The 27,127-nt window shown below is 38.4% G+C and overlaps 1 protein-coding gene across 5 annotated transcripts in view; it reads right to left on the minus strand.

Moving 5' to 3' along the window:
* The window catches only part of PRDM5 (PR/SET domain 5), a 222,491-nt gene that overhangs the window by 190,510 nt on the left and 4,854 nt on the right, over positions 1-27,127 (minus strand). For all 5 annotated transcript variants that reach the window (XM_015139147.3, XM_015139146.3, XM_015139150.3 and 2 more), the window contains exon 2: positions 14,755-14,838. In XM_015139147.3, coding sequence (XP_014994633.3) covers positions 14,755-14,838 — 84 coding nt within the window. The remainder of the gene's footprint in view (positions 1-14,754; positions 14,839-27,127) is intronic.

The raw sequence follows: 27,127 nt of genomic DNA on the forward strand, positions 1-27,127 counted from the left end.
GTTGCCCCTGAAAAACATTATGACGGCTCTCTGCCTCAGTCCAGCAGCACAATGGCAGGGTGCTGGGGGTCCAGGGGGATTCTCCCGTTCCCAGTCTTGCAGAGGTCCCTATGGGAAGTATGAATACCTCAGGAGGCTCTCATTCACTCACCCTTTCCCATGTCTGAGAGGTTCTCCTGCACTGAACCTCGACAGACTGGTGTCCAGCTTTATTCCTCTCTGCTCTGTCTCCCTGCTGCCTTGATAGATGCCCACGTGACTTCTCAGATGACTAGCCTGCAGGGTCAGGATTCACTAGCCCTTTTGCTTCCTTTCTGTCAACGGTGCACATGTGCTGTCTCTAGTCCACCACTTTGGCCCCTCCCCCAAGACTGCATCTTTTGAAATTGGTTGACTTGCACTCTATGACTCAGCATATAGTTAATTTGGTAAGTGTTCCATGTGCGTTACGTGACCAACTGTCACTGGACACAGTATTCTATACCTGTCAATTAGGTATTTAGTATTAATTGTATTGATTGAATTGTCTATATGTCCTTTCCAGGTTATTTTTTCCTGCTTATTCTATCAGCAATTGAGAAAGTTGTGCTAAAGTCTCCCATTAAGATTATTCATTCGCCTATTTCTACTGCTAATTATTTTAGTTTTTGCGTTAACATTTGGAACATATCTATCTTCGAATGTATTGACCCTCTTTATTTCTAGTAATGTTTCTTCCTTAAAGTGCATTTTATCAAATATTAGTAAGGTTAAACCTAATTTCATTCATATTTGCATAATATATTTGTTTCATTCTTTTATTTTCAGGCTTTCTGAGCCTTTAAATTTTAAAATTGTCTCTAAAGAGGCATCAGGTTTGTTCGTTGGTCCAATTCATTAACAGTATAAGTCTTTAAACTGAAATACTTAGTCCATTTAAATTTAGCACAACTATTGATCTAATTGGGTTTATACTTACCATCTTACTATTTTCTATATGACACAGTTGTCTCTTTCTCCTCATTCCTTGTCTTCTTTTTGGATTAATAAAATGATTTTATCATCCTATTTTTTCCCTTGTATTAACTTTTTAGTTAAAATCACATTTTAGTATCATTTTAGTTAGATAATCTAGTTAGATAAATTTACTTACTAGAAATTTGGAATGCTTTAATTACAGTTACTTCCCTCCAGCCATTCAAACTGTTCTTATTATATAAATTGCATATATTTTTAAACCAACATTATTATTGTTCAATACCAACAATGTTTATGTTTATTCACCAATATGGTTACCCTTTATTGCTCTTCACTCCTTTCTGCATTTCCATGTTTCCATCAGGACTCCTTTTCCTTCTCTGTGAAGAGCTCCCTTTAGTTTAATATTTATTCTGGTGCAAGTTAGCTGGTGATAAAGTCTCAGTTTTTGCTTGTTTGAAAACATCTTTATTTGCCTTTAAATTTTGACAACATTACTTATAAATGAAATTTGGAAGATCTCAAGTTTATCTGTTCTGAGGAAAACAGCATCAAATCTTTTGTGTATACATTTAGTTTTATTGTAAAAACAAAAGAAACATATATGTATTTTTAGGGTTTAAAACTGAGACTCTCCTTTCTCAGGAAAGAAAAGTAGAATTTACAAATGAAAAGGGACAAAATTAAAACAAAGAATGTCAATTCCAAGGATCTTACATATTCTGGATGATTTTGCAATCAGTAGAGCTCAAGTCATCACTAGAATTCTGTTTTAAAAATATAAGTTCAACTTCAATTACCCATGCACAAGGAGAAGCCATGTTATCAAAATACCCACTTAAAGCCATTATCATTTCTGCTTCTGCTCCAGTCTTTCTCTCCTCTTCTTGTAACACTAAATACCAACACATTGGAAATCCATCCTTTCCTGACTTAATTCCATTTTATAAGATTTTTCTTTTTTATTTAACAAGAGAAAGTGCATGTACATGATAATGTTAAATGTCCATAATCACAAAAAGACATAGTGTAATCTCTGAATCCTTTAGAGAAAGTAAAATCAAGAATTTTGTGCACTAATGCAAAGGGGATAAGCACCCTACAGCTTCCAGCAAAGCAAAGGGAGAAAATTTTCTTCTTTCCCACAGTGCATGTTGCTGTGTTAGGTCCACATCACTAAATTCACATTTTTTTAAGACAAGAAACTTGGAACAGAAATGGGAAGAGATGTTTTTTCCACTGTATTTTGCTCAAGAGTCTCCCACAAAGTAAGTGAAGAACCAGATCAGGGAGAGAGAGAGAAAGAGACCTTATTAGAACAAGGCAACTGAGCACAAAAGGGGGAAAAATAGGAGATGGCAACTGGCTCCCAAAGAATGCAAAATTTCTAAAAGTAAAAAGAGGGTCAGAATCTATCAGTATTCCATTAGTCATCTTCTTCTTCAACCTTCCTCCCTCTTCCACATCATCACCATCTTCATCTTCTTCCCCTCTGCCTTCATCTTCTTCATCAAAATATGTTCCAAGTCTTCTTCATCATCATCATGAACATCAGCTTCTTCTCCTTCCCCTTCTTTATCTATCATATAAGAAGCCAAGCTGTGCTTTAATAGCAGGTTTTTGTTTTGTTTCATTTTGAGACAGGGTCTCATTCTGTAGCCCAGGCTGGCACCATCATAGCTCACTGACACCTCAACCTCCTTGACTCAAACAATCCTCTCACGTCAACCTCATGAGTAGCTAGGACAACAGGCATGTACCACCATGCCCGGCTAATTTCTTTAATTTTTGTAGAGACAGGGTCTTGCTTTGTTGCAATCTCTTTCCTGAGTCCCATTTAACTTCAGTCAACATTAAAGATGGGCCACCACTCTACTTGAGATGAAATCTGTTGGTGAGAATTTTATTTTAAAATAAGGTTTTTCAGCAAAATAAAAATCTTGCTTTGTGGCAAGACACTGTCTCTACAAAAAATAAAGAAATTATGGCTGCAAGCTGTCCCCCCGCCTCAGCCTCTCAAACTGCTGCAATTATTTGCATGAGCGACCATGTCTAGTCCCAAACAGCATCTTTGATGAGCTCTCTTAATTCACCTGCACCTGCATCAGAATCAATGGTGAATCAGGTGAAGAAGGCCTGAGATTTTTCATGCTTCCTCTTTCAGACAGCTTTATTTTACTTCTGACACGATCATTTAATCAAGTCCTTCTCAGATTCCCATTTAACTTTAGTCAACACTGAAGATGGGCCGCCACTCTACTCGAGATGAAATTTGTTGCAAGGACATGGATGCAGCTGGAAACCATCATTCTTAGCAAACTATCACAAGAACAGAAAACCAAACACCGCATGTTCTCACTCATAGCTGGGAACTGAACAATGAGATCACTTGGACTCGGGAAGGGGAACATCACACACCGGGGCCTATCATGGGGAGGGGGGAGAGGGGAGGAATTGCACTGGGAGTTATACCTGATGTAAATGACGAGTTGATGGGTGCTGACGAGTTGATGGGTGTAGCACACCAACATGGCACAAGTATACATATGTAACAAACCTGCACGTTATGCACATGTACCCTAGAACTTAAAGTATAATAGTAATAATAAAATAAAAAATAATAAAATAAAATAAAATAAGGTTTCTCAGCAAAATAAAAATCTATAATATTATTTAATATCTTTAAATTCTGTCACTTTCATTCTAAAGAGATAGTACAGCATCTCTTCATTCATATCTCAAGCAGGGAAGTCACTTGCACATAGTTGATTAACATTACCTCTAAATTTGAAATTCAGGAGATCAATTACGACCTCTTTTAAATAGTTTGAAGTTTGTTACATTTTTGTTCTACTTTGGAAATTTCCTCACTGGCTTGTTTGTAAAGTCTGTCTATTTCAATTTGTGCAACATCCCTGTGCTTAAATATTTCATATATATATATATATATATATATATATATATATATATATATAACATTTTTTTTTTTTTTTTGAGATGGAGTCTCGCTCTGTCACCCAGGCTGGAGTGCAGTGGCGCGATCTCGGCTCACCGCAACCTCCGCCTCCCGGGTTCACGCCATTCTCCTGCCTCAGCCTCCCGTGTAGCTGGGACTACAGGCGCCCGCCACTGCACCCGGCTAATTTTTGTATTTTTAGTAGAGACGGGGTTTCACCGTGTTAGCCAGGATGGTCTCGATCTCCTGACCTCGTGATCCACCCGTCTCAGCCTCCCAAAGTTCTGGGATTACAGGCCTGAGCCACCGTAGTTATTTTTGTTTTTTTTTTTTTTCCTCCTTTCAGTAAATCCAAAGTAGCAAAGTTTACCTCTGGGTAAGATCTGGAGGTAGTCTGAGTACTCTCATTTGAAGAATGAATGAACACTTACATTTAAAGCTAAGCTGTTAGCCTTGGCCTTAAACTAAAGCTAATTCTTTGACAACTCCAAAGAACCAGTCACATAGTCACATAGAAGTGACTGAAAGAACTAGGTCACATTTGGAAGAGATGGGAAGAACTAGGTCATTTTATTAATGATATTTTTGCTGGGTAAAGCATTCTAGATTGGCAGCTATTTTCTTTTTGCACCTTAAAAATATTATTCAGTTGTCCACTATCTTTTAATTTTTCTGTTAAAAATCAACTATCACTCTTACTGTTACTTTTTTACTGTCTCCTTTTTTTCTAGCTGCTTTTAGGATTGTCTTGGTTTTAAGTCGTTTTACTAAGATATCTGTAGGTGTAACCATCTTTCTACTGACACTGCTTGAGGCTCATACAGCTTCCTCAATTCATCAGATAACCTTTTTTAAAAGTCCTGGAAAATTCTTAGCCATTACCTCATCAAAATTGCTTCTGTCCCATTTTCTACCTCCTCTCCTGCCAAGCTAAAAGGTCCTAACATTACAGATATATTAGTTATTTTCACTGTCTCATATATCGATTTAGTCTCTGTAACTCATTTTTAATATTTTCTACTGACTTCTTTTCCTCTTCATTCATTCTGTCTTTTGTTTTGTCATACCTACTATGTAATTCACACACTGAGTTCTCTGCTCTAAAATATGAATTTGCTCTACATGTATAAATTTGACATTTATACATTTCAATTTTTTAGTAAAATTCTCCATCTCTTCCTCTTTTTGTCTCATCTTTTCTTCCATATGCTAGAGTGTAACAGTCATGGTTATTACAAAGTCCTCATCTGCCAACTCCAATCAATATTTGAATCATCCTTAAGTCAGTTTCCATTGTCCAGCTTTTATCATTTCTAGTGATACGGTCCTATCTCTTCATGTCTAGTCATTTTTTATAAAATGCTGGATATTATATATTTGAAAGTTTAGAGGATCCAGGTATTATATTTCTCTGGAGTAGATTTACCCTGTTTTCTATCAGGCAGAGCAGAAACTGTTCACCTTAAACGAATCAGGGAGTGAGGTGATTCACAGCGGGGCTTCAGTTGCAGCAAGGCTCAGTCTGTTTCAGTGTGCTATATTCCTACCCACAGCCCTACGGTGCTTCCAATTCAAAATATGGCATGCACTGAAAGCCTCTCCTCAGCAAGATGAGACCACAGAACACCTTGCTTTTCAGAAGCATGTGGCTTAACTTTATAGTATTCTGCCATGCAGCTTCATAATTCTGCAAATGTCTTAAGAAGGAGACAGCAATATTTTTTAGTCCCTTTGGGTCTCCAATATTGTTGCTTAACAGGACAAGATTTCCAGAAGCTCTACCTATTTCTGTGTCCTCAAAGAGTAACCCTCTACACAGGCTGAGCTCAGATTTTCAGCCTCTTGCCTACACCCAGAATCAGCAAAGTCTGACCACTTCCCCAAGAGAAAAGAAACTGCAGATTATCAGTTTATCTCTCCAAAATTATCACCTCGCTGGAGCGTTAGTCGCTCTAGGACTCCTTGCTTTAACACCCTTGAAGGCATTAAACAAATTATTTTTATATTTAACCTGTCTTTTGGATTTGTTATCAGCAGTAATATTGATGTGTTCAAGTTCATATCAGACAGAAGTTTTTTGCCCTATTTTATTTTCTTTATACCATATATCACTACCTTTCACTATATTACTTATTAGGGGTGTTTTAATTCTATCTTTGCTACTAAAACATAGGCCCCAGAAGAACAAGGGCTCTACTGCATCCTAGGGGTAGCAATCATACTAAAGACTGTCTGACTGTCTGAGAGCCCTCCTCTTTCCATCCCGCTTCACTCACCATGCCTATTTTTGTTTTGTGAAGAATTCCAAATGAGCACATCATTTTTTCTATATGAGAAATGAGAAGAACATAATTCTGTATGTTCTCATAAAGAATCCTTATTCCCCTTTTTCATATTTCCTTATTTCCTCCTCCATGAGAGAAATAAATTGGAATAAATATACTTTAGGTTTCCTTCATGGTTCCCTCTCTTCAGCTGATTACTGAGACCCTGATAGTCATTGGGTCTGATACTTACTTTGGTTACCATACCTCAGAAAAAAAGCGGGGTCCAGAATTTCCTGTGCCCAGCCGCCTGCTCCGTAGTAAGCAGACGTACCAGCTGACTCAGGGTGTGCCTTCTACACAGGCTGGAGACCTGTCTCTCTCCTATGCTCTCTGTTATCTTCCATTCCAATTATGCTGCAAAGTGAGTCTGAGGCCACAATTCGTCACACAGCTGATTGGTAATAGATTCAGAATCTACTTTGCTGACTCAACTTCTGCCACAGTTGGTACACACTTCAAGATTTAAGAAGCCAGGCATGAAGTCCCCATTCTGGCCTAGGCTCCTAGTCACCAATCCAGCTTTTCTGGATCTAGGTACTTAGAACATTATTGCATGCTGTAGGGGTATGAAAACTACAAACTTAGTATCTCCTACTTTATTCTCACAACACAATCAACTCAGAACACTTCTACTACCAAATGTGGCGGGGTTTCCCCCATCACACACCGAGCAAGCAATTCTTTGGTGATTATTCAGATTATTCAGTATCACACCAGCTGAGTGTCCTCTAATTTAATTCAATCCTGATATTATCTATCTGGAGATAATGTCACATCCCACAGGTTGAAGACTCAGTCCCATAAGACTGTCCTGCACTAGGCAGTGGCAAGTACAGGCCTCTGAAACTTTTAACCAACTTGCTATAGACTGGAGTTCCCATGACACTCTCCGCAGGTTCAATTAATTTGCTAGAGAGGCTAAAAGTATTCAGGAGAACACTTCATTTATGTTTACAGGTATATTAATAAAGGATATTCCAAAGGATACAGGTGAACAGCCAGATGGGACAGATGCATAGATAGAGAAAAAGGCATAGGTATAGAAGAGATACATAGCTATAAAAGAAGGGACGCAAAGCTTCCATGCCCTCTCCAGGTGCACCATCCTCCAGAAATCTCCATGTGTTCAGTTATCTGGAAACCCTCAGAACACAGTTCTTTTGGGTTTTTATGGAAGCTTCATTACTAGGTATGACTGATATTAGTCACTTATATATCAACCCAACCTTCAGCTACTCTCCTCTTCCTAGAGGTGAGGGGGACCCAGGGGGCTGAAAGTTCCAACCCTCTAATCACCTGGTTGTTTCCCCTGGCAAACGGTCCCATCCTGGAGGGTATCGAGGGGACTCCAGCCTCCAGTCATCTCATTAGCATACAAAAAACACTCTTATACTCTAGGGATTCCAAAGATGTTAGGAGTTAAAAGTCAAGGAAGTAGATGAGGACCAAATATAGATTTCATAATATCACACATGCTTATTAATAAAGTAGATATTTTATCTTCATCTGGCTCCTATCTGTTCTTCATTGGTTCAAATTAATAACCAAGGACAAAGAGAGGTTATTAACTAAGAATCATCAACATGTATAAGTGAAGAGGGGAGTCAAGGGTTGGAAAAGAAGTTTCCAAAAACAATCCATATATATTTTAACTGATAAATGGATGTCTTAAACCCCATCAATAACAGAAGGAGCCCCAACTCATCTGGTATGTACACTTATTTTGAAATAATAATTTGCTATAACTGTAAGAGATTCACAATCATACAAAAACAGCTGCAAATCTTCTGATGATGTCTTTTAATGGCTATATTTTGTGGAGTTTGGGGGGGTTTATTGCTTAAAAAAAGTTTAACACAACAGGTAATGCCCATACACAATAAAAATTTAAAGGTAAAAAGATTATATAGTAATAAAAAAGTCTCCCTCTCTCCTCTATTTCTTGTCACCCATTCCTTTTCCTTAGAGACAGCTATTGTTACCCCTTCACTTATATTTGAGGTACATCAAGCATTTTTACATATGTCCTCATGTATTTAAATAAATGAGTGATAGATTATGTACAAGCCTCCATCCTTTTTTAAATGTTTAAGTTTTTTGTTTTTATTTCAGTAGCTTTGGGGGTACAAGTGGTTTTTGGTTACATGGATGAATTCTACAGTGGTGAATTCTGAGATGTTAGCGTACCTGCCAACCAAGCGGTATAGACTGTACCCAATACACAGTCTTTTATCCCTCACCCTCTTCCCACCATGATGGCTATATTTTGAAAACACGTTATTTACCCAGGCCACAAAATCAGAAACTGCCCACAAAAATAAATAAAATCATCATAATTTGATACTCTGGATTTTGTAATATGCAATTTTCTAGTAGGTTGTGATGACTAATTACCCTGGTAATACACTAACGTCAGATGTAAAACATAAGAGTTTTCTCATGAATGATCCAGGAGATAGATGTAGGAAAATAAATACACACAAAACTTTTTAAAATGACATTAAGTCAGGCTGGTGCAGGTGAAGTACATGGCTCTCACGGTGCTCTGTGTATCCCAATTGTGTTACATCTGGATCCCTTACGAGGCCACAGGCCTTTTTAAAAAGCAAAGTTTCACCTCTATTTGTTTTGGTTTTGTCCTAATGTTCCTTGTGTTGAGATAAATGCCTTTTTAGCATAAGTTATGGATGACATAATGTATTTAAGTAAAAGAGGCTTAACTTTTTCCCATGAAAATGCCACCCAGAATTAAGATATTTCACTTGAAATTGTAGTTTGTGTCTGGTTCTTTAGGATTCTGCACACAGTAAGAGCTGTCTTTCCAGAGGGCCCACCCAGTATACTGAACTGTGGCATGGCATATGACTCCACCTGCATCAGATCACACCACTGAACATCCACTGCATCCACAGAAATGTTCAAAGAGTAAGAGGCAAATGCAGACTCAGCATGAGTGAGAGAAAAAGAGAATGAGGTAGAGACCTTGTGATCTCGGAGCAGATATACAGTTCAAGAATGAATGACTTCACTGGAAATACAGGACAACACCAAGTTTCTGAGAACTTATCAGGCCAGTTTCCACACAAAACCTATTGCAAGCAACTTTGCAAATGGAAAGAAAGACCCAGAGCCAACAGAGCAGAGCTGTTTGGAGGATTCCAGCATCTACTGGATTCACCAGTAGTCACTTTAGAACAACTAAATAATAGTCAGAACAGGTAGCAAGGAAAATGCACAAACTGTCCTGCATTCCACAGGTGCCAAAACTTAAAGTTATATGCCGGATGCACAGAGCCAGTGCCTGGAGAAAACATATTTGAATTGTGATTTGAAACATCTAAGAACATATTACAGAAAGAGGATGTCTTGGAGATGTAAAAACAAAGAATTATTGAGAGTTTAGCAAGTAGAACATAGGTCATAGGTCACAGAGTGAGTCTGAATTAGTAGAGAATTGAAGGAAATGCATCTCAAGCTCCAAACCACCTGGCAAAAAGTCGACAGAAAGACTTCTAATTAAGATAAGAATGGAATACAATGCAGAAAACTGGGTACATTCCACCAAATTGTCAAACGGAAGCATTTACAGTCAAACACTGGTTCCTATCCTCAAGCTTTGTAATATGCCTGAGGCCCAAGAAATCCAGAGTTCTTCTGCTTAAGCACTTAATTTAAAAAGAAAAGTAAAAATCAGAGGTGATCAAGAAAGATTAAAGACCCAAAATACTCAGTCTATTCAGAGACCAAGCTCAAATCCTGATGGCCAATACAGAAAGTAACTGAGGTACTAGTGAGCACTCTGAAGCAGTGGGCATCAGTAAGCTCTAAGCTACACCTTTGGACAAAGAAGGAGAGGTGGCAGCGGACACTATCAGTGCTCCCCATGATCCTAAGGTCCCTTCATATACTGTCCCAAGCTCACAGAGGCTCACACCTACCAGGAGGCTCAATCCTGACTGGTACCTCCAAGTTCTTTGATATGAAATGGCTCCCCAGGGGCTCCTGGCCTTGTCCACCAGAACCATTGGCATCTTAAGCAGAATACAGGTATAAACAGAGAAAGAGTTAGGCCACATGGTCTCTCACATGACATCATTTTCCAGACACTACCACCAGGTTCTGGTTCATGTTCCATAACCACAATATACGTAACTATTGGCTTGAGAAGGATTATTCATTTGAGAGCTTCATTGTGGTTAGCAACGTAGCTATGGGGCCTAGCAGAAATGACTCCCATAACCAATTTAAATTTACTCACCAGAGGAGGGAAGGCTCATTATCTCCCTTTGAAAAGACTCAAACAGTTCCACAAGGGACAGACATAGGACCAGTAATAGAACCAGTTATTCTCCTGTATCTTGCTCTTTCTGAATCCTAGCACCTCCAAAGCTAAAATGATAATAATAATTATTAAAAAGGACCTTCAATAGTATAACTCAGGGTTTGGAAGCAGCTTGCTCACTCAACATAATAAGAGATAAGATTAAAGACAGCAAGCAATAACTCCGCAATTCCAAAGGTGTTGTTCTTTAAATGTTCCCTCTAGAAGACCCACCATAGAATCTGTCCCTTCCCCTGCCCAACTGCACAACTGGGCAGAGCAGGGAACAGCTGATATGGCTTTCCTCTGTGTCCCCACCCAAATCTCACCATGAATTGAAATAATCCCCACATGTAAATGGCAGGGCCAGGTGGAGATAATAAAATCATTGGGGCCTTTTGCCCAATACTGTTATCGTGGTAGTGAATAAGTCTTATGAGATGTGATGGTTTTATAAACGGGAGTCTCCTGCACAAACTCTCTTGACTACCACCATGTAAAACATGCCTCTGCTTCTCCTTTGCCTTCCACCATGATTGTGAGGCTGTCCCAGCCATATGGAACTGTAAGACCATTAAACCTCTTTCCTGGCTGGACATGGTGACTCACACCTGAAATCCTAGAACTTTGGGAGGCCGAGGCCAGCAGATCACTTCAGGTCTGGAATTCAAGACCAGCCTGGCCAACATGGTGGAACCCCGTCTCTACTAAAAATACAAAAATTAGCTGAGTGTGGTGGCATGCACCTGCAATCCCAGCTACTTGGGAGGCTGAGGCAGGAGAACCTCTTGAACCCAGGAGATGGAGGTTGCAGTGAGCCAAGATCGCACCACTGCACTCCAGCCTGGGTGACAGAGGGAGACTCCTTCTCCAAAAAAAAGAAAAAACAAAACAAAAAAAACCCAACTCTTTCCTTTATAAATTACTCAGTCTCGGGTATGTCTTTATTAGCAGCATGAGAACAGACTAATACAATGGCTGACAATCCAAAATGAAGACGACACCAAGAGGAAAAAGAACCAGAAGGGGAGGGGGAAGGTATATAAACTAAGGGATTAAATGTATCAAAAGGTCTCAGGTGAAAAAACCAGGCTGGAAGGGAACAGAGACTTTTCATCAATACCCTTTTCTACCTTCTGAATTGTATAACAAGTACAAATATTACTTGTTCAAAACAAAGACATAAAGGGTGAAGTAAAATGAAATAGAGAATGGCAATCACGTGAGTGTACCATTACCTGAGCATAAAAATGTATAAAATCAATAGCTCCTTGGGTAGCAGAGTGAGAGAGCTGGAGACAACTAGTGTGAAAACAAAATAATAATGCAAAGACATTAAAGAACACAGGAATAGATAACGCAAAACTAGATGATGTACTGCGGAACTATCAACTATATAATAGTACAAAAATGATTCTGTTTTACATGCAAGTCTTCCTTTTAAAATAAAAATTATCTGTTTAATGATACCTCATAGCTACACAAAACATTAATGTGATCATCACACTAAAATTTTCAGATAACAAGTATCAAAAACCATTAATAACACGTTAAAAATTGAATTTGTACCCCTTAAATGTATACAAATAAAATTTTTAAAAAAGAAAAAAACAGTTAAAAATGTATTATTTTTATCATTTTATGACTTACTAAGTTGTCAGGTTTTTTTGGTCACATAAATGTTTGGTTTCTGAAAAACCTTCATAGTAAAAGAATTAACTGCTGAGAAAATTAAGACCTTATAGAAAAATAGTGAAAGCCATTAAGATGTTTAAGTTCATAACAGTAAACAAAACAGCAGGCTAAATTCAGGCAATATCAATAACATTTCCCACTTAAATTATAGTGATGACTATATTATTAATTTCCATTTTCTATCACTTGCACTGAAGAAACCTTTTAGAATCCTTTCTCAGTCACCTCCACTCCCCACCCCCAGCAGTTTCAACAATACGGGTGATGCTTAAAAATGCATTTTGCTTACAGATAACACACTGATAGTTTTATGTGTCAACTTGGATAGGCTATAGTACCCAATTATTTAATCAAACGCTGATATAGGAGTAAAGGTATTTTGTAGATGCGGTTAACATCTAACAATCAAACACTGATATAGGAGTAAAGGTATTCTGATTTAATCAAACGCTGATATAGGAGTAAAGGTATTTTGTAGATATAGTTAACACCTACAATCAGTTTACTGTAAGTAAAGGAGATCATGCTCCATAATGTGTGTGGCCTTCATCCATTTAGTCACACCCCTTAAGAGCAAAAATGAAGGTATCCTGGAGAAGAAATTCTGCCTCAAGACCGCAGCATCATCTTTCTGCCTGAAGTTCCAGCCTGAGGACCTGCCCTACAGATTTCAGACTTGCTACCACCACAATAACGTAAGATAACACCTTATAATAAACAAACATATACACAATCTCCTTGGTTCTATTTCTCTGAAGACCCTTACTGATACAAGCACAGAGAGACTCTCTATATGTAGTTCCTTACTCTAGTTTTCCAACCTTTTCTTACTGTGTAATCTCTACCTCCTACATGTATCTCAGGTCTTACCCTCCTCATAGAAACTATCAAATAGCCTTGTGCCACAATGCAATGTTTCAGTCAACAGCAGACTGTATATACAATGGTGGTCTCATATGATTATAATACATTATTTTTATTGTACTTTTTCTGTATTTAGATCTTTTTCAATTTCATTTGTTAGAGAAGGGGTCTCCTTCTGTTGCCTAGACTGGAGTGCAATGACATGATCATAGTTCATTGCAGCCTTGAACTCCTGGGCTCAGGCAATCCTCCCACCTCAACCTCCTGAGTAGCTGGGACTATAGGCATGTACCAAAAGGCCCAGATAATTTTTTATATTTTTTTTAGAGATTCGGTTGCTATGTCACTCAGGCTGGGCTCCAACCCCTGGCCTCAAGCAATCCTCCTGCCTTAGCCTCCTGAGTAGCTGGAATTAGGCACAAGCCACTGTGCCTGGCTTGCTTAGATATGTTGGATCCATAAATGCTTGCCACTGTCTTCCAGCTGCCTCCATTATTCAGTACAGTAACATGCTGTATAGGCTTATAGTCCAGGAGCAATAGGCTATACCATATAGCTTAGGAATACAGTAGGCTATACCATCTAGGCTTGTACAAATATGTTCTACGATGTTCACTTGATGATGCATTTCTTAGAATGAATCCCTGTCATTAAGTAATACATGAATATATAATTCCTAGGGCTGCATTTTCCAAATTTTTATTTCAACAGTCTACACCGCTGCTTTCCTATTTTGATACCTTGGGTCCTTTTTCTAATACCTAGAAAAGAATAGCAACGAATATAATTGGCATAAACTAAGAAGAAAATTCTCATAACATGCAGATATATACTGGTATATACAGATCTCTACCTAAGCGAAACTTTAGATTGCAAAAGACTGTCTCTAGTGTTACAGCTCCTTAACTATGTATTTTTAAAGGTAAGGTACATTTTAAGGCAGGCCTTTATTACAACATGAAACTGAGATTTGTTTCTATACAATTAGAACTTCAACTACTAAATAAAAAAAAATTAAGTATAATCTTATTTACAGAAGTCAAGTTCTAAATTCAGGGTACGCTTATTTTGAAATTCAAACATCACACTTATTTTTCGATGAGGAACTTCAGATCTCTAAAACAAATGTCTAGTAAGATATTTCAACAGTCCACTTTCTCTTAAAAAAAAAAAGAAAAAAAGCTAAACTTTCTTTAAAAACTAAAACATTTCAGCTGGGCACAGTGGCTCACGCCTGTAATCATAGCACTTTGGGAGGCCAAGGCAGGTAGATCACCTGAGGTCAGAAGTTCAAGACCAGCCTGGCCAATGTGGCAAAACCCTGTCTCAACTAAAAATACAAAATTAGCCAGACGTGTTTGCATGTGCCTGTAATCCCAGCTACTCAGGAGACTGAGGCAGGAGAATCACTTGAACCTCTGGGGCGGAGGTTGCAGTGAGCCAAGATCGCACCATTGCACTCCAGCCTAGGCAACAAGAGCAAATCTCCATCTCAAAAAAAAAAAAAAAAAACTAAAACATTTCAATACTTAAATACTTAACTGGAATCAATATCAATTAACATAGCCTTAAAATGCATTAAATGGTACAAAAGAAATATATTTTTAACATTAAAATAACAGTCATATCCTCACCTCCCACATTAACCTGTAATCCATATTTTCATCCAAGTCTTCAGGCATTCTCTTCTCTCCAGCAAAGGGTCCAAACTTTTCACCCTGAGTAGCAATGATTATATTGAACAAGGATTAGTACAATAAATCAACATACTAAAATAAACTATTTTTTTCTTCTGGAATGTTTTTCTGCAAATCTTCATGCCCAAAGAAGAGACACTTTTAAAATATTAACTAATTTACCCAACACAAAATGTTTATTTACAATCCAACTTAATCTGTTTTTAGCCTAAAACGCTAAATCCACAACATAGGAGCCAACATAAAAGGGTTACATCATTTACTTTCAAATTCTGAGGAGGTATTGGACATTGTATTTCATATGTTTCAATCCTCTTCATAGCCTCTGGCAAGCGATGCTGAAAAAAGCACTGAGTTTTGTCTGACTTGAGAGACAAGCCCACCAGGCAGAAAATCACCTGGTTTCCATAAACATCATAAATTCATCCATATTCTGGACAAGAAAGAAGTGGGCTTGCCATTCTCAGAGGAAGAGTGTTCATAAATAAACTTTAAATTTGCCTGCCAATCTTTCAAACAGGCAAATGGGCACACTTTAAACCAGGCTTTCTCGAAGCGTGTGCTTTGAAGCCCATCTGCACGAGAAACACCAGTGTTATTAGTTTGAGATACAGAATTCTGGTCTCTGTTAAAATCAGAATCTGGAATGGGCTGTCCTTCAATCTACCCTAAAGGGACTGTTAAAGACATGTTCAATGAGCAAGTAACATTCTTTTCTCTTTAAAGTGACCAAAGCAGGGACTGCAGAGACATTGGGAATGAGTTGAATTTGTCCAACCAGATGTTTTGTTGAAATGTGTGCAGAGGAGACACAGAGTCACTCGTGCTTCTAAACCTGCCTATGACTATTTTTCAGCAGAATCCTACCCTTCACATGGAGGTGATGAAAGAAAAAAACCAACAAAATCTCTTTTGATGAACATTGTAAGGAGAAAAGATAACCACCAAGGCAATGTTTCAAAGATATAAATTACTTAATGAACAACAGAACACCCAACTCCTGAGAATAGTAAAATTTTAACACTTAAAGGAATTACAAATATTAATAGTTAACCCAGCCCCCTCCTTTTACAGATGAAGAAAGAGGTCCTCAGAAGCCATAAATACTGGCAGAGCCAGGAAGACCATTTCTTTAATGTTAACTTAGGGGCAGAAAATACCCACAGAGATTCCTCAAATCAAGACTATAATTGCAAGTAATTTGAATACAGGCATAGCAAAGAAACAGAGAGACTGCTGACTATTCATAACATTAGAGATATTAACAGAAAGGTTAGATAGCCAATTTTAGAGAAGCTAGAAGCCTGCTCTGCAATCCTCTCATGCCTCACTAGTCCCCTCATGCTGAAATGGGTATTCAACATCACACTCAAACACCACAGCCCCAAAGAGGCTTTCTTTACAAAGTAATCACTTCTCTCCTCCAGACGGGACCTAACCAGGATTTGATGGCAGGTAGGAAAAGCTCCACAAGAACAGGGGAGAAAAGTTAACACTTACCATGTGCCACACTCCAAATAATCCTATGTGGGAGCTTCCCCGTTTAACAACTAAGAAAACTGAGCCTCGGAGTTGAAATAGTTTGCTTGATTAAGATCAATCAGGTGGCAATGATTAGACATAGTATCAGGAACCAATGGTTTATTCTGAGTGGAGTGCTCAGGCACCATCCACTTCACCAAGCCAACACTCAAAACCCTGACAGACAGCTGCATGACCCACTGCTGAGGCTGCCTGATGCCACCTCCTCAGCTTTCCATTGACTACAATTTAGCAATGACCTGGGCCATGCAATTGCCCAATGTACACACTCAATACGTTGAGTACTGAATTGAAGAAACCGTGAGCTTATGTTAAAGCCAATCTAGAAAACAGACCAAAAAATAAGGTGTGTTTTTTGTAATAAATGTGAGGGTTAAATATGAATGAATGTGGTTCAATTTTCAGTCCACTCTGTCATGTATTTAGCCTTTATCAACTATTACAGAAAGTAATAATAATCTAAGTACACACTTTCCAAAGTAACTGATCTATCCAAACCAATCAATTCCTCTTTGCAGTACAAATTTGGAGGGGAGAAAAATGTGAATCTATCAATTAAGTAGTGTTCAGAGGACTAAAGAGGAAAGAATAGAAACTGAAATAAATGCAATGGGATCGGGGGGTTGGGGGGTTGGGGGGAAGCCTGCTTGGATGCAGGCCTAGGAAGATTATTAAAGGACTTAAAGCTTGATCCAATCTGTCACTGATGAACATTTGGGTTGATTCCAAGTCTTTGCTATTGTGAATAGTGCCACAATAAACATACGCGTGCATGTATCTTTATAGCAACATGATTTATAATTCTTTGGGTATATCCCCAGTAATGGGATGGCTGGGTCATATAGTATTTCCAGTTCTGGATCCTTGAGGAATCGTCATACTGTTTTCCACAGTGGTTGAACTAGTTTACAATCCCGCCAACAGTGTAAAAGTGTTCTTATTTCTCTACATCCTCTCCGGCACCTGTTGTTTCCTGACTTTTTAATGATTGCCATTCTAACTGGTGTGAGATGGTATCTCATTGTAGTTTTCATTTGCATTTCTCTGATGGCCAGTGATGATGAGCATTTGTTCATGTGTCTGTTGGCTATATGAATGTCTTCTTTTGAGAAATGTCTGTTCATATCCTTTGCCCACTTTTTGATGGGGTTGTGTTTTTTTTGTAAATTTGTTTGAGTTCTTCGTAGGTTCTAGATATTAGCCCTTTGTCAGATGAGTAGATGTGCAAAAATTTTCTCCCATTCTGTAGGTTGCCTGTTCACTCTGATAGTAGGTTCTTTTGCTGTGCAGAAGCTCTTTCATTTAATTAGATCCCATTTGTCAATTTTGGCTTTTGTTGCTGTTGCTTTTGGTGTTTTAGACATGAAGTCCTTGCCCGTGCCTATGTCCTGAATGGTATTACCTAGGTTTTCTTCTAGGGTTTTTATGGTTTTAAGTCTAACATTTAAGTCTCTAATCCATCTTGAATTAATTTTCGTATAAGAAGTAAGGAAAGGATTCAGTTTCAGCTTTCTACTTAGGGCTAGCCAATTTTCCCAGCACCATTTATTAAATAGGGAATCCTTTCCCCATTTCTTGTTTTTGTCAGGTTTGTCAAAGATCAGATGGCTGTAGATGTGTGGTATTATTTCTGAGGACTCTGTTCTGTTCCATTGGTCTATATCTCTGTTTTGGTACCAGTACCATGCTGTTTTGGTTACTGTAGCCTTGTAGTATAGTTTGAAGTCAGGTAGCGTGATGCCTCCAGCTTTGTTCTTTTGACTTAGGATTGTCTTGGCAATGCGAGCTCTTTTTTGGTTCCATATGAACTTTAAAGCAGTTTTTTCCAATTCTGTGAAGAAATTCATTGGTAGCTTGATGGGGATGGCATTGACTCTATAAATTACCTTGGGTAGTATGGCCATTTTCACGATATTGATTCTTCCTATCCATGAGCATGGTATGTTCTTCCATTTGTTTATGTCCTCTTTTATTTCACTGAACAGTGGTTTGTAGTTATCCTTGAAGAGGTCCTTTACATCCCTTGTAAGTTGGATTCCTAGGTATTCTATTCTCTTTGAAGCTATTGTGACACATTCATTCATGATTTGGCTCTCTGTTTGTCGGTTACTGGTATATAAGAATGCTTGTGATTTTTGCACATTGATTTTGTATCCTGAGACTTTGCTGAAGTTGCTTATCAGCTTAAGGAGATTTTGGACTGAGATGATGGGATTTTCTAAATATGCAATCAGGTCATCTGCAAACTGGGACAATTTGACTTCTTCTTTTCCTAACTGAATACCCTTGATTTCTTTCTCTTGCCTGATTGCCCTAGCCAGAACTTCCAACACTATGTTGAATAGGAGTGGTGAGAGAGGGCATCCCTGTCTTGTGCCAGTTTTCAAAGGGAATGCTTCCAGTTTTTGCCCATTCAGTATGATATTGGCTATGGGTTTGTCATAAATAGCTCTTATTATTTTGAGATACATTCCATCAATACAGAATTTATTGAGAGTTTTTAGCATGAAGGGTTGTTGAATTTTGTCAAAGGCCTTTTCTGCATCTATTGAGATAATCATGTGGATTTTGTCTTTGGTTCCGTTTATATGCTGGATTACGTTTATTGATTTGCATATGTTGAACCAGCCTTGCATACCAGGGATGAAGCCCACTTGATCATGGTGAATAAGCTTTTTGATGTGCTGCTGGATTCAGTTTGCCAGTATTTTATTGAGGATTTTTGCATCGATGTTCATCAGGGATATTGGTCTAAAATTCTCTTTTTTTGTTGTGTCTCTGCCAGGCTTTGGTATCAGGATGATGTTGGCCTCATAAAATGAGTTAGGGAGGATTCCCTCTTTTTCTATTGATTGGAATAGTTTCAGAAGGAATGGTACCAGCTCTCTTTATACCTCTGGTAGAATTTGGCTGTGAATCCGTCTGGTCCTGGACTTTTTTTGGTTGATAGGCTATTAATTATTGCCTCAATTTCAGAGCCTGCTATTGGTCTATTCAGGGATTCAACTTCTTCCTGGTTTAGTCTTGGAAGAGTGTAAGTGTCCAGGAAATTATCCATTTCTTCTAGATTTTCCAGTTTATTTGCGTAGAGGTGTTTATAGTATTCTCTGATGGTAGTTTGTATTTCTGTGGGGTCGGTGGTGATATCCCCTTTATCATTTTTTATTGTGTCTATTTGATTCTTCTCTCTTTTCTTCTTTATTAGTCTTGCTAGCACTCTATCAATTTTGTTGATCTTTTCAAAAAACCAGCTCCTGGATTCATTGATTTTTTGGAGGGTTTTTTGTGTCTCTATCTCCTTCAGTTCTGCTCTGATCTTAGTTATTTCTTGCCTTCTGCTAGCTTTTGAATGTGTTTGTTCTTGCTTCTCTAGTTCTTTTAATTGTGATGTTAGAGTGTCAATTTTAGATCTTTCCAGCTTTCTCTTGTGGGCATTTAGTGCTATAAATTTCCCTCTACACATTCCTTTAAATGTGTCCCAAAGATTTTGATATGTTGTACCTTTGTTCTCATTGGTTTCAAAGAACATCTTTGAAAATTCAGTGTTTCAAACACTCTTCTTGAAAACTTCAAAAATTTCTGGCTGATTTCCCGATATCATTGGTTTTACTTTTTGTAATAAATCTGCTGAAAATTTCACACTAGCAGATAGGAAAACTCTCCGCTCTTCCATTTTCTTGCTGTCCATTTGTCCCTGCATTAGTGGTATTACCTTTGATCTGTGATTTCTTTGCAAGAACTTTCCTAGGCTTCTTAGCTTCTATCTCAAGAGTCACCACCTCAAACACTTACAAGTTAGGCAGTAAGGCAACACAACACCAGATACCCAACAATAAACATGTAAATGATACGTTAGAGAGTAGCCAGGAGGTAAGGTGGAAAGGGCATGCCACCCAAAAACTTTTTCCACTCCAGTTGAATGTTGCTATATCACCATGTGGACCCAATGTTGCCGGATATATACATTATTTTTAGAGAAGTTACTAACTCAAATTTGTGTGTGAAATCACTGAATTTTTTACATTGGCAATGAATTCCAAGAATTCAACACTGTGCAGGTCAAATAAAATGTGACTTCAAGATAAATTCAGCCTGTACACACCAAACTGTCTGAGTCAAACTTACTTCTCAGACTGATCCAATGTCCAGTCCATAATGGAGCATCTTTGTTTTTATTCAAACTGTTTCTGAATAAAGCAGATAATTAATTCATTCAATCTGCTATTCACTGGACTAGACAGTAACTTTTAATAAAAACTGTATGATTGCAAAAATGTGAGCCATTTTCTCTCATTTTGCTGAATGCTATTAGTAAGTTAAAAACATGATTCACTGAAGATCTCTCTCTCAGAATTGTGGGGAAAAGCACTATCTTCTAAGCCTCAGTTTCCTTATCTACAAAACTTAGGGATTTAGATTAGTTGATTCCAAGATTCCTTCCAGTTTTTAAATCCCAATAGAAAGAGCTTCCACAGACCAAATTTAGAACAATTCGAGACTCAAAGGGGACAAAAGGATAACTGATCGAAACACATTAACAAATTTGTAAGTCCATACCATCAGTGAGAGAAAAAAGGAAATTTTTTTAAAATCTCATTTGCTATCATTAGAGGATAAGTTATTATTAAAATTAGTAAAGAAAAGGAATTAAGCATTTGGTCCTGCCTTTTCAATAGTAACCATAGTTCAGGATAACCAGACAGCCGAAATTGATGATGAAAAGCTCTTCTTTACAGGAGAATGCTAACTTATAAATAAAGGGGGAATATCTGAGTTAGCAAATCACCATTTTGAAATCCCTAATAATATTACTGATTTGTCAAGAATTCTCCACGGATACTAAAACCATTAGGCAAAAGGTTGATGGTGAAAACAAATATCCATATAGTAGTAACAGCTCACTGATTACTTGCTAATAACAAAGGGGAAACAGTACATTTACAATAGAAAAATTACCTTAACCCAATGTTGGCATCAGTAACAGTGGGAAGCCAGACACATTATATGCCCCCTACTATTACGCAGCACAAATAAACCAGCATCACTCCATAATGTATTTTTGCCAGAAATATTTATATCTAACTTCCAGACTGCAGGAATTATAGGAGATAGAGAAACAAGTTAAATAAAGCCCTGGGAATGTAATCAGGTAAATCCAGATGTAAGATACTCTACAACGGGCATGATCTCTTCAGAGAGTCACTGTTGTTAAAAAGTGGGGGGGAGGAATTAAAGAGATAGTTAATAGACATAACTAAATGTAATATGTAGTCTTTGATCAGATCCTTGTTCAAAAATATCTATAAAAACATTTTGTAGGCAATTGGAGTAATTTAAATATGGGCTAGCATTAGAAGACATTAGGAAATTACTGTTATTTTTGTTAGATTTGCTGAAACGGCATCATGGCTATTTAGGAGAATGTCCTTATGCTAAAGTATTGAGGGGTGAATTGTCACAATGTCTGTAATTTACTTTGAAATAGTTCGGAAATAAAAAATATACATACAGATGACATAAATACATTAAAGTGAATCAATCTGCAATTGAGTCATTTATATTTGAAATAATGATGTTTTTCACAGAAGGAGACTGGAGTCCCCATTTAGAACATAATTATGTTTCAATGTTGAACTACTGTGCATGTATGTGCCCTTGCAATACAATTAGACCTTCAATAGTATATTAATGTGCTTTTTAAAAGTTCAATGTGAAAAATAACCAATCTTCCTTCCAAACTGTAGGAAGTCTGAGGCAGACTAGTTGCCTCCCTATATCCATTCCCCTTAGTACTAGAACACTGATCTTGTTCAGGGTACTAATGTATCCAGGTAAAAATACTACATTTATCTTGAAGAGAGTGGAGCAAACAACCTGCGAGCAGAAATCATTGTATGGAACTATCACACAAGTTCTTAAATGAAGCTGAGTCAACTGGAAAGTATACCCAATCCTGTTTCTCCCCACCTGGAATATCAGCATGATAGCTGAGGCTGAAGCAGCCATCTTGAGTCCAAGAGAATTGCAAAGACTTCTGCCCTGACATTTTGAGCCACTGAACTAATGGCCACAAACATCTTGTTCCATTTGCCAACTTTCTGTTAGAGGGAGAACAAAAACTCCAAGTTTAATTACTGCAATTGTCTCTCTTACTCCAGTTGATATAGCAGAGCTCAGGGGAAAGAAATGTAGTGGTGCCTATAATAAAACAGAATTCTTCTTTACGAAATGCATCACTTATGAAATAACACAAAATGGAAATGCAGAGATGTGAAAAAAATAATAATTGTGGGTATATGGTGACCTGAAGGCAGCAACTTTCCCCTTCACCCTCAAACCTAAGTTACTTTCTTCTCTTGAGCAAAACAACTACTACTAGCATCTGTGGGCAGATAGGTGCAAATGAAGCCTTAGGTTCTGACAGACAACTGGTGCGAGGTGTTCTCTCCAGTGGACTTGGTAATAAAGTAGAAAACAGCAGAGTAACCAGGGACAAGGGCTGAAAACCAGGGAATCCCAAAAATAATTTGGAAGTCAGAGATGGAGGGGGCCACAACCCACAATTTTTCCTGCTCTTGACGCCCAGGAAAGTACAAGGAGACCAGAAAGCTGACTGACAGGGAACTGACAGCCTATCTGCCAGTGCAGGCCCACTGAAGAGAGACCCATTTGCCTTCTACCACCTGCAGGACTGAAGCCACAGAGGACTATTCAATAACCAGTCTTGAGCTCCAGTGAGGTAACCAAGGGATACAGCCCATACAAAGGAGCAAAGCTGCTAGAAAGAGGAAGATAAGGCAGGAAAATGAGACCCACGCTCTGTGTTCTACAGCAGACAGAATACCTCAACTAAAGGGAATACCTGAATTACCTAAGAAAATTTAAGGAGATTCAAATACAGCACTAGGAAAAAAAAAAAAAAAAAAAACTTTTAAGAGTTAAAAACCATTAACTTAAAGATATTTATCTTTAGAGAATGAATTGAAAGAAAGTGACAAGAATCAAATTCAAAAAAAATTCTCAAGTGAAAACTATGGACAGATAAAAATATGATATTTATAATCAAATTCAAAATCAAAACCTCAAGTGAAAACCATGGACAGATAAAAATATGATATTTAGAGAATAGATCCAGGAAACCTTGCATATAAAAACTAACTCCAGAGTATTTTTTTAAAGGGATGAGAAGTGTATTAGTCTATTCTCACACTGCTATAAAGAACTTCCCTAAGTCTGGGTAATTTATAAAGGAAAGAGGTTTAATTGGCTCACAGTTCCACATTGCTGAGGGAGGCCTCAGGAAACTCAGAATCATGGTGGAAGGCAAAGGAGAAGCAGGCACCTTCTTCACAGGGCTGCAGGACAGAGTGAGTGCAAGCAGGGGAAATGCTTTGTATCAACTGCATTGTATCAAAAAGACACCTGCACATGTAGTTTATCACAGCCCAATTCACAATTATAAAGATACAGAATCAACCTAAGTGCCCATCAGCCTATGAGTTGATATAAGAAAATGTGGTGTATATACACAATGGAATACTACTCAGCCATAAAATATAACAAAATAATGTCTCTGGCAGCAGCTTGGATCTAGCTGGAGGGCATTATTCTAAGTGAAGTAACTCAGGAATGGAAAGTCAAATACCGTATGTTCTCACTTCCAAATGAGAGCTAAGCTGTGGGTACACAAAGGCATACAGAGTGGTATAATGAACACTGGACATTCAGAAGAGATAGGCTAGGAGGGGTATCCAAACTCCATATTGGATATAATATACATTACTCAGTGAGGGGTACACCAAAATCTCAAACTTCACCACTATACAATTCATCCATGTAACCAAAAACCACTTGTACCCCTAAAGCTATTGAAATAAAAAATACATAAAAGTTCAGTTTCCACCAAGAAGGTTAGTAGGAGTATCACTACTAACCTAACAATGAGAATGATAAACTGTAAAATCATAACTTTTCTTAAGGAGAGCACTAGCTTACCTGTGGCCAGTGTCCTCCTCTATCCACCATCCAAACAAGTAAAAAATCAACTAGCATTTTAACCACTTGCTAAAAGAGGAATGTGAGACAGCATGAAGGTATAGAACTATGGCAAGCCCCAGACCCAAGGGATGCTCACAGGCATGCTCACATTCTTTTCCAAGGACCTCCCCATGTGAGAGAGGTTTGGGAACAGATGGGAAAACAAAGAGAGACTTCCCCAGTGGTGCTGGCATGCAAGAGCGGAACAGCAGCTGCTGCAAGAATGGCATGACAGTGTACACCTCCTGTCCTGACCCTTTTCTCATATCAGAAGAAAGCCTTTAGCTACTGCAAGGAAAGCAGCAAACTATGTCATCCCTAGGATGACCCCAGTAAAGATCCACCGCTGTGGGCAGAAGGGCAGGAAACAGTACAGGCTCAAGCACTTAGACCACAACCATCAAAGGACCCCTACCACTGGGGAAGGGACAAGAAATATTCACCCACAAAAGACCAACCACTGACACAAGGCAAAAGATGAGCTCTCCTGGGGAAGAGGAACAGGCATATTGAGAAAGCCCAACTCCCAGGGCCCAGGCAGAGAAAGCCTACATAAGAGGCAGAATGGAACAAGACAACAGAAACCCTTCTCCCATACCCCTCACCATCAGCTCACCCCACACCAAAAAATAACACAGTGAAGTCCATTGTGGGAAGAACAACAACAGCAGGGCAGAAGGGCAGATAAAGGCTGAGAAAATTCATTGCCAGAAGACAAGTGATATAAGAAATGTTAAATGGAGTTCTTCAGCATTCAGAATATGATACCAGACAGAAACTTAGTTCAAAATAAATAAATGGGCCAGGCACGGTGGTTCACCCCTGTAATCCCAGCACTTTGGGAGGCCGAGGTGGGCAAATCACTTGAGGTCAGGAGTTCGAGATCAGCCTGGCCAACATGGTAAAACCCTACTAAAAATACAAAAATTAGCCAGGTTTGGTGGTAGCTACTCAGGAGGCTGAGGCAGGAGAATAGCTTGAACCTGGGAGACAAAGGTTGCAGTGAGCTGAGATCGCCCCTCTGCACTTTAGCCTGGACAACAGAGCAAGACTCTGTCAAATAAATAAATAAATAAATAAATGTAATGGTAAAAAGTAAAGGTACATAACAAAGACAATTTGTCTTCATTTTAATTGCTCTAAAAGATCACTGATGATCTAAAGAAACAAGAGTAAAAATGTACTGTAAGATTTATAACATGTAACATAAAATGTGTGACATTTTAAAGAATGGGAAGGAGGAACTGCATTATATAATTGTATCTCACTTTCACATATCCCTTTGCTGTCTAACAGACATCTCAAAAACAACATGCCTTAAACTGAACCCCTGATCTGCCCTCTTCAAACCTGCTCTGCCCACAACCTTCCCCATCTCAGTTGCTGGCCGACAATCCAATCCTTCCAATTCCTCAGGCTAAAATCCTTGGAATCATCCTGAATCCTTCCCATTCTTTCACACTTCACATCCAATCCTGTCAGCATATTCTATTACCCCTACACTACCAAAGTAGCCACTATCTTGGTCGAAACTGTCATCACCTCTCACATGGATTACTGCAGTAGAATCCTAACTCTCCCAGTTCACACACTTGTCCTGTGGCAAACTATTCTCAACAGAACAGCTAGAGTCATGTTTGATAAACGGGCAAACTATTCTCAACAGAACAGCCAGAGGCATGCTTGATAAACCTATGTCACTCCTTTGCTCAAAACTCAGCAGTGCCTTCTCCTTTCACTCAAAGTAAAAGCCAAAGGCTTTGCAGTGGCCTAAAGGGCTCTAAGCAGTGGATCTTCCCCTAATACTCATCCCTTCACTAGCCCTCTGACCTCCTCAACTACTTGCTTGCTTGTTCACTTCATTCCAGCCACACTGACCACGTTGTTCTTGGACAGCAACAAGCAAACTCCCGTCTTAGGTCCTTTACTGTAGCTGCCCCTTCTGCACTTAGAATGCTCTTCCCGCAGATATGTTTGGCTAATTTCCTACCACCCTTCAAATAATTGCCCAAATCTCTCCTGTTTAGTGAGGATTAACTGACCCATCTAACACGTATAACATCCCACACACACACCCACACACCTTTTCTGCCAAGTCAACCACACCTAGCTCTTTTTCTTTTTTCTATAATGCTTATCATATTTAACATAGTATAAAAGTTAGGTCTGATAGGTCTGTTATTTTGTGTCTTCCCTTATTGGAATGCAAGCTCCCCAAGAGCCAGAATACCGATTTTCTTCACTATTGTACCCCAAAGTGAATAGTATAGGTCTTGGCATATACAGTGATAAAGATTTGTTAAATGAATGTGTAAAACAAGACCTAAATAAATACAAATTACAGCATATCCACAGCCTAGACTATATTCAGACATTAAAAAAAGCAGAGCCAAGGTAGGTAACTTAAAGGAATTTCCACAAGATACCATCGAATGAAAAATGTGAGATGATGAAGTGAGTTTACTCTTTTCTTATTTTTGTAAACTCATGTTTTTTTAAAAGTGTGCATGTGTTTGTATATTTGTGAATATAGCATTTCATCACAATAGAGAAAAAAACATTTTTAAGGAAAAGGGTATATGGAATGACCTGAGTTCAAATTTTCATTAATCCACTTATGATTGAAATAACCTTCCTCAACATCAGCTCTCTCATCTATAAAACAGGGATACTAACAGCCCCTTTGCAGGCTTACTGCAAGACTTCACTAAAAACTGTGTAAAGCATCTAG

Source organism: Macaca mulatta, chromosome 5 (genome assembly GCF_049350105.2).
Source record: "Macaca mulatta isolate MMU2019108-1 chromosome 5, T2T-MMU8v2.0, whole genome shotgun sequence".
Taxonomy (NCBI): Eukaryota; Metazoa; Chordata; class Mammalia; order Primates; family Cercopithecidae; genus Macaca; species Macaca mulatta.